The sequence below is a fragment of the Harpegnathos saltator genome, unplaced genomic scaffold, assembly GCF_003227715.2.
Source record: "Harpegnathos saltator strain DR-91 unplaced genomic scaffold, Hsal_v8.6 scaffold8, whole genome shotgun sequence".
NCBI lineage: Eukaryota > Metazoa > Arthropoda > Insecta > Hymenoptera > Formicidae > Harpegnathos > Harpegnathos saltator.
Window position 1 is genome coordinate 554,911 of NW_020230648.1, and position 15,245 is coordinate 570,155.

Below are 15,245 nucleotides of genomic sequence, written 5' to 3' on the forward strand. Positions count from 1 at the left end.
GTTATGACGCACGTCATTTAATTGCCGATCAGCTGATGCTGAGCTGACGATGTGATGAGCTATGCCATCGAAAAATCAATACCGGTGTTTATTGACTCGTCGTCCATGGTGATCGCCTTTCAATTATAAGGACCGCTTCATACAATTTATAAGTGGTGTTACACGATTTAGCAGGATAATTAACAAGTATAAATTAATAACGTATATAATAACATATATAATAAAGTATATCATAAAGTATAAATTAATAACATTTGTATATTAATGATGTATGTACGTGACGTATATATAAAATTATAAGTAAAACTTATACAAGCGCAACATGTATTGTGTTATTTTTAGAAATTTCAAATTCAAATTTTTTTTTAAGGTATAAATATGTACATAACAAGTTTTTACAAGTAAAAGTTAAAGATAATACATAAAATTTTATAAGTAAAACTTATAAAAACTTACCTTTTTAAATAAAAAGGTAAAAAAAGGCGCCAAGTACAAGCACAACACGTATTGTGTTATTTTTAGAAGTATCAAACTCAAATTATTTTTTTTACTATATATATGTGTACTTAAGTTTTTACAAGTAAAACTTGTAATTATAATAAAACTCTGCAACACTTTTCTACTGTACAAAAGAAATGATATATTAGAACAGTAGCGCCAACTGAAAAACCTAACATATATATATGATTATTGTATACTTAACTTAATATTTTTAGAAATTTCAAATCCAAATTATTTTCTTTGTTAAGATATATATTATGTACATAACATAAGTTTTTATAATATATGTACATTAACTTTTAAAAGTAAAAATTATATCGTGTTATAAAAATTTAACACGTTTGTTAATAGTGTCCAATATTTAAAAAAAATATCTTTTTAAATATTATTTACATGACATAAGTTTTCATAAGTAAAACTTATCAAATTATTTTTTTTATAAGATATACAGGGTGTCCCATTTAACCTGACAAATCGTAATATCTGGAAAACTACATGTTGGATCAAAAAAAGTGGGTAATGAAATTTGTTCGTCTCGAAGGGGGACATCTAATGATATCAAACTCGACCTCCCACCCCACTCCCGGGGGGTGGGGGGCAACTTTGAAGTCTTAAATGGGAACCCCCATTTTTTATTGCAGATTCGGATTCTACGCCACAAAATACGTAAGTTTCGTTTTTTGATTCGTGATAGATGGCGCTGTAATCGCAAAAAATTAGATTTTCTGCAATTCTCCAGAAATGATTATTGGATTGAAAAATAAAAAAATATCTGTTCAATATTTTTAAAAATATTTTTAAAAAACATAATAACAGTTATTCCCCCCCATCCCCTCGGGGTAGGGTGGGTGGTAACGTTCAAATCTCAAATGAGAACCCACATTTTTCATTGCAGAATTAGATTTTACGTGAAGTTTTTATGGAAACAATTTTTTTCATTCGTGATAGATAGCGTTGAATTTTTCCGAGAAACTACTTTTAATGTTAGCCAGGAACAACGACGAAGACGTAGTAGCTTTCTGTTCCCTTCGGGGTGTTTGTTTTAGGTGAGTCTCCTCGCCTCTCACCATCGGGGTCTTGATTCAGGTGAGCCCCTTCACCTTCCACCATTAAATTAAATTAAATGCTCAAAATGATGACCTTGAACTTCAATGCACTTGTTTATTCGTGCTTCAAATGCCTGTACGCATTTCATAAGTATGTCTGGTGTAATTGCAGCGTAAGCATCCCTTATTCGTTGCATCATGTTTTCGCGAGTAGTAGGTGTTTCTTTATAAACGGCATCTTTTAAGTAACCCGACAAGAAAAAAATCTGGGGAGGTAAGGTCTGGCGATCTGGCTGGCCAGTTCACCGGTCCTCCTCTACCGATCCAGCGATTATTGTAATCCCGATCTCATACCTCACGTGCTACTAACGAATAATGTGCTGGACAACCGTCATGTTGAAACCACATGTTTTGTCGCACTTGTAAGCTTAAGTCTTCGAGCAACTTTGGTAGTTCTACTTCAAGAATGTTTCGGTATTCGTTACCATTCAAATTGCCGTCAATAAAATATGATCCGATAAGTTTATCACCAATTATTCCACACCAAACATTAACCGACCAAGGACGCTGATGATTTACTTCACGAATCCAGTGTGGGTTTTCTATATTCCAATAATGCATGTTATGGCGGTTAACTTAAGCATGGTTTGTAAAAGTTGATTCATCAGAATAGCACACGAGCAAAAAAGTTCGGGCTCATTTGTATTCTCTCGACTGCCCATTGACAAAACGTTAGTCTGTTTTGAAAGTCATCGCCAATTAATTCCTGATGCAAGGACACATGATACGGATGAAATTTATGGAACTTCATAATTCTCCAAACACTCATACGAGGAATTCCTGATTGGTGCGAAATTTCTCGGACGCTCGCATGTGGATTATGAGCCACTGCAGCTAGTACTGATATTTGATTATTTTCTTCACAAACAGTAGCTCTACGCGTTCTTTTCTTCAGTTGTACACTTCCATCAGTACAAAACTGTGTAACAACTCTAACGAAAGAAGAACGTGATCGTACTCTTTCAGGAAAACGCTCAGCATATAAATTGACAGCATCGTTAAAATTTCTCCTATATTCGCCATAAATGAAAATCATTTCAATTTTTTCTTGCACAGTTACATAATCCATGATGCAAAGTCAGAAGAGAATGATAGTGGCATGGAACACTCTTTAAAATTTGATTAAGCACCTCTCCCGATTAGAAAGGTAAGTGTCTAATAATGATCGTCTCTTAAGTTCTATGGGCGCGGACGATGGAGAGATGCCACTAACAAATTAATTATGCAAAATCACCCCGATGGTGAGAGGCGAGGGGACTCACCTAAAACAAACACCCCGAAGGGAACAGAAAGCTACTATGTCTTCGTCGTTGTTCCTGGCTAACATTAAAAGTAGTTTCTCGGAAAAATTCAACGCTATCTGTCACGAATGAAAAAAATTGTTTCCATAAAAACTTCACGTAAAATCTAATTCTGCAATGAAAAATGTGGGTTCTCATTTGAGATTTGAACGTTACCACCCACCCTACCCCGAGGGGATGGGGGGGAATAACTGTTATTATGTTTTTTAAAAATATTTTTAAAAATATTGAACAGATATTTTTTTATTTTTCAATCCAATGATTATTTCTGGAGAATTGCAGAAAATCTAATTTTTTGCGATTACAGCGCCATCTATCACGAATCAAAAAACGAAACTTACGTATTTTGTGGCGTAGAATCTGAATCTGCAATAAAAAATGGGGGTTCCCATTTAAGACTTCAAAGTTGCCCCCCACCCCCCGGGAGTGGGGTGGGAGGTCGAGTTTGATATCATTAGATGTCCCCCTTCGAGACGAACAAATTTCATTACCCACTTTTTTTGATCCAACATGTAGTTTTCCAGATATTACGATTTGTCAGGTTAAATGGGACACCCTGTATATCTTATAAAAAAAATAATTTGATAAGTTTTACTTATGAAAACTTATGTCATGTAAATAATATTTAAAAAGATATTTTTTTTAAATATTGGACACTATTAACAAACGTGTTAAATTTTTATAACACGATATAATTTTTACTTTTAAAAGTTTATGTACATATATTATAAAAACTTATGTACATAATATATATCTTAACAAAGAAAATAATTTGGATTTGAAATTTCTAAAAATATTAAGTTAAGTATACAATAATCATATATATATGTTAGGTTTCTCAGTTGGTGCTACTGTTCTAATATATCATTTCTTTTGTACAGTAGAAAAGTGTTGTACAGTTGAAAAGAGTTTTATTATAATTATGTTTTACTTGTAAAAACTTATGTACACATATATATAGTAAAAAAAATAATTTGAGTTTGATACTTCTAAAAATAACACAATACGTGTTGCGCTTATACTTGGCGCCTTTTTTTACCTTTTTGTTTAAAAAGGTAAGTTTTTATAAGTTTTACTTATAAAATCTTATGTATTATCTTTAAGTTTTACTTATAAAACTTGTTATGTATATATTAGGGGGACCGGAAAGTAATGTCGTTTCTGTGCATGTCGATATTTGATTGTCATTTGTCAGCTCATTGTGTATCTCGAAGGCGTGCCAAAGTCATTTTAAGGTTATTGTGACTTGTTCACTTCTAAATAATTCAATATTAAACTCTTTTTTTGTAATTTGGGGTGAAATGGCCAGCCAAATACCAGAAGAGCATATCCGGCATTGTATGCTTTTTGAGTTTCGCAAGGGTAGTAACGCAACAGTTGCGACCAAACCATTTGCGATGTTTATCCAAGTGCATTAGACGTTCGTAAATGCCAAAGATGGTTTTCCAAGTTCAGATCCGGTAATTTTGATCTCTCTGACTCCTATCGATCAGGAAGACCAACAACATTAGACAACGACATGCTAAGGGCAAAAGTGGAAGCAAATCCATGTCAAACAATCGAGGAACTGTCAAACACCCTTAACCAACCTTGGTCGACCATTCAGGAACATTTACAGCAGATTGGAAAAATAAGCAAAGCAGGTGTTTGGGTCCCCCATAATCTGTCCGAAGAGAACAAAGCCAACCGATCCATCACATGCAACGTATTGCTTCAACGGCACCATACAGAACCGTTTTTTGATCGTTTGATCACTGGAGGCGAAAAATCATCCTATATGATAATCCAAAACGCAAAAGGCAGTGGCTCTCTTCAAATGAATCACCACGAAGTACTGCGAAGCCGGGTTTACATCCCAAAAAGGCGCTTCTGTGTGTTTGGTGGAGTATTCGCGGAATTGTTCACTTTGAAGTGCTGAAACTTGGACAAACTGTTAATGCAGACCTTTATTGTGAACAATTGGATCGAGTGAACCAATCTTTAATCGAAAAGTATCCGGCGATTGTCAACAGAAAGGGCGTCATTCTGCAACACGACAATGCAAGACCGCACTGTGCAAGGCGAACACTGGAAAAAATTAATGAATTGGGGTGGGAGGTACTGCCTCACCCACCATACTCGCCCGATATCGCACCCTCGGATTTCCATTTATTCCGATCCCTACATTTTCTTAGTGGCAAAAAATTTGAAAATTTGGATGATATCCAAAATGCCATCTCGAGATATTTTACTCAAAAACCAATTGATTTTTATCGGTCCAGTATTGAAAATTTGCACACTAGATGGCAAAAGGTTGTTGATAACGAGGGTGATTATATTATTGATTAAAAATAAAGACTTATTAAAAATTTATTCGTTTGAATTTAATGTAAGAAAGCGACATTACTTTCCGGTCCCCCTAATATATATATACCTTAAAAAAAAATTTGAATTTGATATTTCTAAAAATAACGCAATATACGTTGCATTTGTATAAATTTTACTTGTAATTTTTAATATTTACCTCGATAATTGATGTTTATAATCAAACTGACGTTTAAATTCGATTTCACATATGGTCAATGAAAACCACTTGAAGTCGCTAAATAGACGCCACTGGGATTCACAGTGATGTCAATATGCGTTCTTATCGATGCATCTGCCCAGAAATTCGCCAATAAACAAATCTGTATAGTTTAATAACTTACCATTAAACAAGTAATTATCATGAAAATTATGTATACATTATATGTATGTATTATGAAAGGATGCCGCGGGAAATGTTTTTTTAAACTTGGTAAGCTAACCTAACACTGGCAAATTCGATTTTCACTAATAATTACTACGTATTATTTTCTATCAAACGTCAGGAATTGACTATCAACCGTAAAAATACGACCACCAAAAAATTTGTCACAATGAAAATTACATAAAATATCGCGATAAGAGAATGTCGCGTAACATTTTTTAAACTTAGTAAGCCAGTTTCACAAATGCAAACTCGACTTTCACTAATAACGAAAAGAATTTGGCTACCAAACGTTGGGAATGGACTACGAAATGCTACCAAACGACTACTAAACGATTGGTAATGGTCAAAATTATCCAGAACACCGTGAAAACCGATTTTCGAGCCGGGGGGCCTACTTCACATAATTTTCTGCGAGAACTGTTGCAGTTTTGACTTTTTTTTTTTTGTTAACGCAGAGGAAACCCATCATGGGTACCCTCCACCCCCTGGGAGAGGCAGAGGGTTATGTGAGACTCCTACTCACTAAACCTCTGCGGGATGTCTACCAGTCGGACCGAGATGGGGGAAGTCAGGGGAACTGCGCCAGCATTCCCTCCCCGGCCCCAGGGCTCATTTGTTGAGTCCCACGCCCACGTGCCGCGCCCCCTTCTCCCTAAGGACAAGGTCCGAGCGCGGCGCCCCGATCAGCTACGCCGATCGGGTTGGCCTTACGATTTCATTTACGGGAGAGAGGGGACATGCCTACCCTCGCTCCCCGCCCCCCTCCCGTTCGGAGTATCTTACTCCGGGGGGGGAGAGCGTGGCCCTTCCCAGAGGGCTTCGCTCCCCCCTTTCCTTCCTCTACCGACGCGCGGGGGAACGCGGGCGGGGATTCTCACCCCCCCTCCCGACATCCCTCCCCGCGCGTCCGAAGTCGGCCTCAAGACGGCCGAGGGGGCGGTCTCCGGTGAACAACCGGTCGCCGCTCCTCCTCGGCCGGCGCAACCTCGGGGCTGCTACTACCTCCCAGGGAGCGCCGCCTTCTACCCCGCCGCACCCTGCGGTCGGGGTTGGGCCGACGCTCCCACTCGGCGGCCTCCTTCTGAGACATGACATCCCTGCAGAAGGAGGCCGCCGCCCCCCATGCCTCTTCGCTCCCGCACATAGCACGGACCATGCGCGGGAGCGAGAGATCTTCCACACGGCACCCCACCGCCCGGGCCAGGACTCGGCGCTCTTAGCTCCACGCCTCGCATTCTGCGAGTGTTTGAATAAGAGTCTGGCACGGTTTCTTCGCGTGAACCTTTTAATTGTTATTCAACTGGGAAGACGGCGGGAAAAACGGCAGGAATCAGGAAGGCGGTGAGAAGCCACGGTGATCCGGGAGACCGACGAGAAGCCGCGCAGGAATCAGGAGGGCGGCGAAGAGCCACGATGATCCGGGAAACCGGCGAGGAGCCGCGCAGGAATCAGGAGGGCGGCGAGGAGCCACGATGATTCGGGAAACCGGCGAGGAGCCGCGCAGGAATCAGGAGGGCGGCGAAGAGTCACGATGATCCGGGAAACCGGCGAGGAGCCGCACAGGAATCAGGAGGGCGGCGAGGAGCCACGATGATCCGGGAAACCGGCGAGAAATTGTGCAGGAATCAGGAGGGCGGCGAATGGTCACGATGATCCGGGAAACCGGCGAGGAGCTGCGCAGGAATCAGGAGGGCGGCAAGGAGCCACGGTGATCCGGGAAACCGGCGAGGAGCCGAGCAGGAATCAGGAGGGCGGCGAGGAGCCACGATGATCCGGGAAACCGGCGAGAAGAAGCGCAGGAATCAGGAGGGCGGCGAGGAGCCACGATAGTCCGGGAAACCGGCGAGGAGCCGCTCAGGAATCAGGAAGGCGGCGAGAAGCTACGCAGGAACCAGAAAGTCGGCGATGAGCCACGCAGGAATCAGGAGAGCGGCGAGGAGCTACGCAGAAACCGGGAAGTCGGCGATGAGCCATGCAGGAATCAGGAAGGCGGCGTATTCCACATAGAAAACGGGGAGAAGACGACAAAATCACCTAAAACAAGGAAGAAATAAATGTCTGTTCTCGATGAGCTTCTAGGAAAGACTGACTCTCCTCCTTTCCATGTTTTAAAACGAACATCGATTTAACAACCTTTCAGCTTTCTCGGTTGCTAGGCATCATGATGTTTTTCTTTTAAAAACATAAGGAATGCCTTTAAAGCGCGAACGTGGAATTCGGAGATGAGCCACGCAAAGTAGCAAGTGAACTCAACGGCGAGCTGCGAGAGTTCACCATGTATCTCCGTCCTCAGGGGCTTTCGAATTAGTTATTTAATTCTTTTGTTTTGTATTGAAAACTTCTCCGCCGTGGGCCAACTAATTAATTCTCCGCCGCCGTAGGCCAACGATTAACTCTCCGCCGTCGTGGGTCAACGAATAACACTCCGCCGCCGTGGGCTAACGAATAACTCTCCGCCGTCGTGGACCAACGAATAACTCTCCGCCGCCGTGGGCTAACGAATAACTCTCCGCCGCTGTGGGCTAACGAATAACTTAAGATTTTTCAAAACAAAAATTTTTATTTGCTATAGAGAGATCCTGAAGCGTCGTCTAAGAGTCGTTCAAGATTCTTCAACAGCGAGGGTATGCCGCGCCGAGTCCTCCGGCTCCGGGCAGTGGCACTCGGTAGTGAGCTCTTTCCCTATTCGGTGCAGGTACCCTCCGAAGCATCCATGCCCCGTTAGTACCTGCACCAAGTAGAAAGAGAGTCCGCGCCCCCTCCTGCCCACCATTTCCGGTAGGCAGGGGCGAAAGCCTCGGCCGTCTGGCGACCGAATCCTCGCGGATCGGCCAATTCGGCCGACCACTTAGTTTTGACTACCAAGCGTTAAGAATAGACTACCAAACGCTACCAAACGATTGGTAATGGTCAAAATTATCCAGAAGACCGTGGAAACCGATTTTCGAGCCGGGGGAGCCTACCTCACATTATAATTTTGTGCGAGAACTATTGCAGTTTTGACTACCAAACGATGGGAATGAACTACCAAACGCTACCAAACGATCACCAAATGATTGGTAATGGTCAAAATTATTCAGGACACCGTGGAAACCGATTTTCGAACCGGGGGGGCCAACTTTACATTATAATTTTGTGCGAGAACCACTGCAGTTTTGAATACCAAACGTTGGGAATGGACTACCAAATGCTATCAAACAACCATCAAACGATTGGTAATGGTCAAAATTATTCAGGACACCGTGGGAACCGATTTTCGAACCGGAGGGGCCAACTTTACATTATAATTTTGTGCGAGAACTATTGCAGTTTTGACTACCAAGCGTTAAGAATAGACTACCAAACGCTACCAAACGATTGGTAATGGTCAAATTATCCAGAACACCGTGGAAACCGATTTTCGAGCCGGGGGAGCCTACCTCACATTATAATTTTGTGCGAGAACTGTTGCAGTTTTGACTACTAAACGTTGGGAATGGACTACCAAACGCTATGAAACGATTGGTAATGGTCAAAATTATCCAGAACACCGTGGAAACCGATTTTCGAGCCGGGGGGAGGAACCAACTTCACATTATAATTTTGTGCGAGAACTATTGCAGTTTTGACTACTAAACGTTGGGAATGAACTACCAAACGCTACCAAACGACCACCAAATGATTGGTAATGGTCAAAATTATCCAGGACACCGTGGAAACCGATTTTCGAGCCGGGGGGCCAACTTCACATTATAATGTTTTGCGAGAACTATTGCAGTTTTGACTACCAAACGTTGGGAATGGATTACCAAGCGCTACCAAACCACTACCAAACAATTGGTAATAGTCAAAATTATCCAGACTATCGTGGAAACCGAATTTTCGAGACGGGTGGGCCAACTTTACATACAATTTTTATTTATTGCGGGAACTATAGTACTTTTAGCTACCAAACGTTAGGAATAGACTACCAAGCGCTACTAAACGACAAACGAATGGCAATAGTCAAAATTAAATTCTCGTTGGTCGAGGGGCCAACTTCACACAGCTCGATAACTCGCCGCTAAGCGTTTATAGACCGCGATGATCGTGACAAACGTCAAACTTTACGTGGTTATTACTAAAAAACTATATGAGATATTGCTAAATGGAACAGGGCTTTTTCAATCCTCTCACTTAGCTGTACACCCCTATAGAGTTGGTGTATTATAATTTTGAGATACCCTGTATATATAGGGTAGTTATAAGCTGCCAACCCGATGTGTGAAGGTAGATCAGGTTAAGACAAACATAAAAGTCTTATACCGTTTTGCGAGATTCGCAATAATTATGGAATTATTAATGAAAGAAATCTGAGGAGTAGGAGAGCGTCGATATAGATGATTGGAGAAGCGTTGCAGCTGCTCATGCGACGGCGCGGCACAATTGATCCAGAAACTGTTGCCGGTGCGCAACGAGGGAAAGAACAACGCGCTATTGGTTTTATCTCGCTGCATCTTTGGCTTGCTGCACGCCACCAACAGTTGCTGGGTCGATTGGGTCGTGCTGTAACCCGAGAAGCTACGACGTTTCTCCAATCATCCATCTCAGTTCGCGCTCATTTGTCCGATTTCTGTAATTAATAACTCAATAATTATCGAGAATATCGCAAAACGGTATGGGACTTTTATGTTTGTCTTAACCCAATCTATCTTCACATTTGGGGTTGGCAACTTAAAACTAACCACTCTGTATACAGGATGTGCCATTAAAAAACGCACCTCGATAATTCTGTAACGAAGTATTTTTAGTAAAAATGTTTCAGACAAAAGTTGTGTGATTTCAAGGGGGACATAAAACAACTATACTATTTTGTTTACAAATGGCACCACTTTCGAGATATTCACTGATCATTATTTTTCTTAAACGGAAACCCCAATTTTTTATTACACCGTCTTTTTTTACCAATTAATTTAAACAACATTTGTCTGAAACATTTTTTTATTTGCCTATTATTTTTTGAGATATTTAAGGAAAACTTGGTAACTTTTTCAATATTTAATACACGCTATCTCGCTAACTGTTTGTCTATTTGTAAAGAAAAAATAATGGTACTAGACTTTTTTGCTCTACTTGGTCTCAAGAATATATTGTTACAATAGCGCCCTGACTTTTATTAACTTATTGACTTTTAGAAATTTCAGAATCATCAAATTTAGTAATTTTAAAGAAAATAGATTGTAACAAATTATTTGGCCCTCTGTGCGTGTGCGTGCATGTATATATGTTCGTGCGTGTGGTCGTATGTGATGTAATGTATATGTAAAGAGTGTTCCAAAATTCACGCAAGAAGTAATTTTGATAGAAAACACAGGTTTATAATTAAAAATTGTAAATTTTTTATTGATTCATAAAGTATACACTATAGGATTATGTATGGAATAGCATGTCGGGTAAACGTTGAATGGATTATGGAACAACAAATGGATGCTGATTTTTCGAACAAAATCATCTTCAGCGATGAGGCTCATTTTCATCTTGATGGTTTGGTTAATCGACAAAATTGTCGCATTTGGGATTCAGAAAATCCACGAGTGATTGATGAGAAACAAATGCATCCACAACGTGTCACTGTTTGATGCGGATTTTGGACTGGAGGCATCATCGGACTATTCTTCTTCGAAAATGCGGCTGGTCAGGCGATAACAGTTAATGGTGCTCGCTATCGCGACATGATAATCCAGTTTTTTGTGCCTAAATTGCAAGATATGGATGTGGACGACATGTGGTTTCAACAAGACGGTGCCACATGCCATACAGCCCGAGAAACAATTCAATTACTGCATGAGTCATTTCCTGGTCGTGTAATTTCCCGTTTTGGTGATCAGATTTGGCCGCCCAGATCATGCGATTTAATGCCGTTGGACTTTTTTCTTTGGGATTTTTTGAAGTCTAAGGTTTATGCCAACAAACTCACGACCACCTACGCCTTACTACCACTACCTTAAAGGAGGAAATTGAGCGCTATATCAACGAAATTCAGCCACATTTATGCAAAACGGTCATGGAAAATTTCAGCAAAAGAGTACATATGTGCCAGCAAAGCCGTGGAGGCCATTTATCCGATATGCTATTCCATACATAACCCTGTACTGTATACTTTATGAATTAATAAAAAATTTACCATTTTTAATTATAAACCTGTATTTTCTATCAAAATTACTTCTTGCGTGAATTTTGGGACTCCCTTTATATAAAGTATTAAAAAAAATTATAAACCTTGTGAGATAAAAAGATATATCGATAATGTGCGATTGTATAATAATAATATTTTTCTTTAACGCTATATTTCATAATGCGTTTCCAACCATTAGTTTCCTATTTTATTAATTTTCTATCTTATGTTATATTATTTACATATCCTATATTATCTTTCAAGATTTGTCGGTATACTTTTTTAACACTCTGTATAATATTCAGAATGCTCGTGTCGGGACAGAGTAAAGCAGGGGATTTATCGTCATTATTAATGATACACTCAGTAGCTACAGCCTTCAAGTCTCTATTGAGACCATCGGATATGATATCTCATGACAAAGGACCAGCAGAGAGCTTAACCGCGGTAATAATAACAGACGTCATTACTGATGTTGATAAGGTAATAAATGATAATTCTAATTAGATACAACAAAATGAAATTAATGATATAAAATTAATTCAATTTTTGCTTTATTTTTAATATTATTTGTGCTAGGTGCTATTACATCTTGATCCGAAAGAATTTACAGTAGAACCAAGTACGTTGCAATCGTTACAACAACTCATTCAATGGGTTGCTGATTTGGCTCTGAATGTATTGGCTAGATTACCTGAACAAAGGATGCAGATAAAGACTGGTGGTGTAAGATTTTTTATTTATATACTTCTAATTTTAGTATATTAAAATATCCCATCTTGAATTCATATTTGATGAGTGTTCCATTTACAAAGGAACGGTCGGGGGCGTCCCTCATCGATTTGAATGGGCATTGAATATGTTGTAGAGGATCAAAAAATATTAGACATATATTTTTTTATATGTGCTTATCTCGAGGTTTAGGGGTTGAAATCACCCCTTGAAAAAAACGGATTTTTTCGTTTTTATCAAATATCTTCTAAAATATGAGAGATATGAAAACATAATAAATGTAAGAGTTTTACAGTATTTGATGCTCTTTATACCTGTCAATTCAAATTTTTCAAAATATCAAATTTACACTCCCCGCTCCCCCCTCCACTCATTATTTTCGCAAATTTAAAAAATGTTGTAAGGACAAAAATTAAAGAGCATTGAATTCCAAATCCATCCATATATAATAATAGTATGATTCCTCGATCCAATTTTTAGAAAAACAGTACGATGACATCGTGGTAGGCATTGTGCGAGTAGGTAAGTACTGTTACGTGGCGTTCTTTCTCTTCAGTTGCGCTATGCTTAATAACTATCTGTGCATAATTTATCTTATTGCAAGATGAAAACGAATTAATTGTAATATGTCATGTATTATACAAAAAAACAGTGAGTACAGATAAATGTGCATATGTGGCAACAGTAGCAAATGCGTGTACAGCGTCGTTATTTGTACAGAAATTTCCAATGTATATTTGTATATTTCTTGAAATGAATATGTTTATTGTAATGGCAAGTCGATACACGATTAAGACGAATTAAAATAAAGTCGTAATGCATGAAATAAGGAAACACAGATTCTATTACCTCTGCAAGAAAGAGCAAGCGTGCGGTATGAAAATATAACATAGCATTAACAATTGCTAAACAATATATAACGAAGAGCTTAATACTAATTACGGAATAATAATGTAGAAGAATAGGATAGAGAGGAATAATATAATAAATTTTTTTTTATTATATAGAGGAAGAATAATACTGGCAATAATATATATTTAACAATATATGTGATAAAGAAACAGTACACAATTTGCATATGAACACGCACGCGAATAATGAATTTGTGTTATTTTTATGGTACATATTCATTGCAAAGGTGATGATTATAGAAAAAATTTGTCATACACAATGATTTTTTACATCAAGAACAAGTAATTATAGCAGTTTGGCCACAAATATCGCATTTTATGTTTAAATCACTTTGGAAGCAAAATTCAACCGATGTTTGAAAGTCTAGTCTGTATATATCCACTTTTAAACCAGGCATATTTAAATAAATTTTGAAATCTGGGCGACGAAAATTAATGATGCGTTAATGATTGCAATTTCAATATATTATTTCTAGCATGAAGATCAATTGCAAGATTTAATAACATAACAGTATCAGAAAAATGCCTAATAAAATTTTTCCATAATCGGAAGCCGTATACTTAACGTATATCTAACCGTATATCTAACGGTTGTATTTTTTCTGTTGCATCGGCTGGAATTGTTAGGAAAACAATATCTGTTACAAAATCTGTTCTCGTCTTCTCAATTTTCCTCCTCAATGTTGGAACAATGTTCACTCCAAGAATCTAATAATAATACGGATTGTGGGCCAACATTCGGAAAAAATACTTCTTTCAACCAAGTTTTTATATGACTCGATGTTAATTTGCCTGATTTAGAAACCGTAACAAAAATATTAGGTGCTTTGAACATAGTTTCTTTTACTCTAAGACCGAATGTTCCTGTTACTTCCTTTAAATTAATAAAAAGAGGCGATAATAGTCTACCATCTGCAGAAATAGTCGGTTGTATAACTGTGTGTGGTTGCTGATGTAGATTGTACTACAGCTTCTATATTTTTTAGACCTTTTTGGGATAAAGTACGACCAGAGTGAAATTTAAGTTGGAATCCACTCCGATCCGAATTATAAACATTATCTACGCCGTATCGTTTAATATAATATTTTACATTTTCAATAAATGTATTACACTTATCTTCTAAATCTGTTTTCGATAACAATGATTTTTTTGTTACAAATTTTGTTATTTTTCGAGAGACGATATCATATGAAGTTTTGAATCCTTTTACCCATGTTTCGGAAGCTTTGAATCCTACCACATTTTCCTCTTCTTGTGCTCGAGAAGCCCATCGAGCAATGTCAATGTCATGAATAATTATTCTATTTTCAAACGCTTCATTAAAACGGTTTATTGTATATTCAGAAATTCTTTTTAATTTTTCATCTCTGCTGCCACTCTCTCCTGCATTGATTTGGTCCTCCCATCGTCATAATTGTCGCATCGATGTTACTTTTCTGTATCTTTCTTTAACTCCTTCAAGCGATCTTGATCCTGATTTACCGCTCTTCCAGTATTCCACAGCTTGCCTTTTATAATCATTTGATATTCCTACTTCAACGGAGCTACAAATAACTTCTTCCGGGAGATATTCTTTTTTTCATTTTCCTCTAATAAATCAATATTTTCCGCTTCTGGAATTTCATATGTATTGTAAAAATCTAAATTTTCTTCCTCTTCTATTTCAAATTCCTCTTCACTTTCTATTTCTTTTAACAAATATTCAATCTTCTCCTTCATTTCTACTTCTTTTAGAGTTATCGGACTTTGTGGAAAGTTAAGAGCAATGAAAGTTGTAGAGTAACATTATAACATTCAAGGGATTAAATTGCATCATCCTGAAAAATATT

General features: G+C 38.4%; 1 protein-coding gene and 1 pseudogene across 5 annotated transcripts in view; both read left to right on the top strand.

The window, feature by feature from the left end:
• MED16 (mediator complex subunit 16) overlaps positions 1 to 15,245 on the top strand; it is a 100,403-nt gene that overhangs the window by 47,330 nt on the left and 37,828 nt on the right. For all 5 annotated transcript variants that reach the window (XM_025306804.1, XM_025306803.1, XM_025306802.1 and 2 more), the window contains 2 exons: positions 12,078 to 12,255; positions 12,352 to 12,498. In XM_025306804.1, the coding sequence (XP_025162589.1) occupies positions 12,078 to 12,255; positions 12,352 to 12,498 (325 nt within the window). The remainder of the gene's footprint in view (positions 1 to 12,077; positions 12,256 to 12,351; positions 12,499 to 15,245) is intronic.
• LOC105186358 (histone-lysine N-methyltransferase SETMAR-like) lies at positions 4,044 to 5,300 on the top strand (annotated as a pseudogene).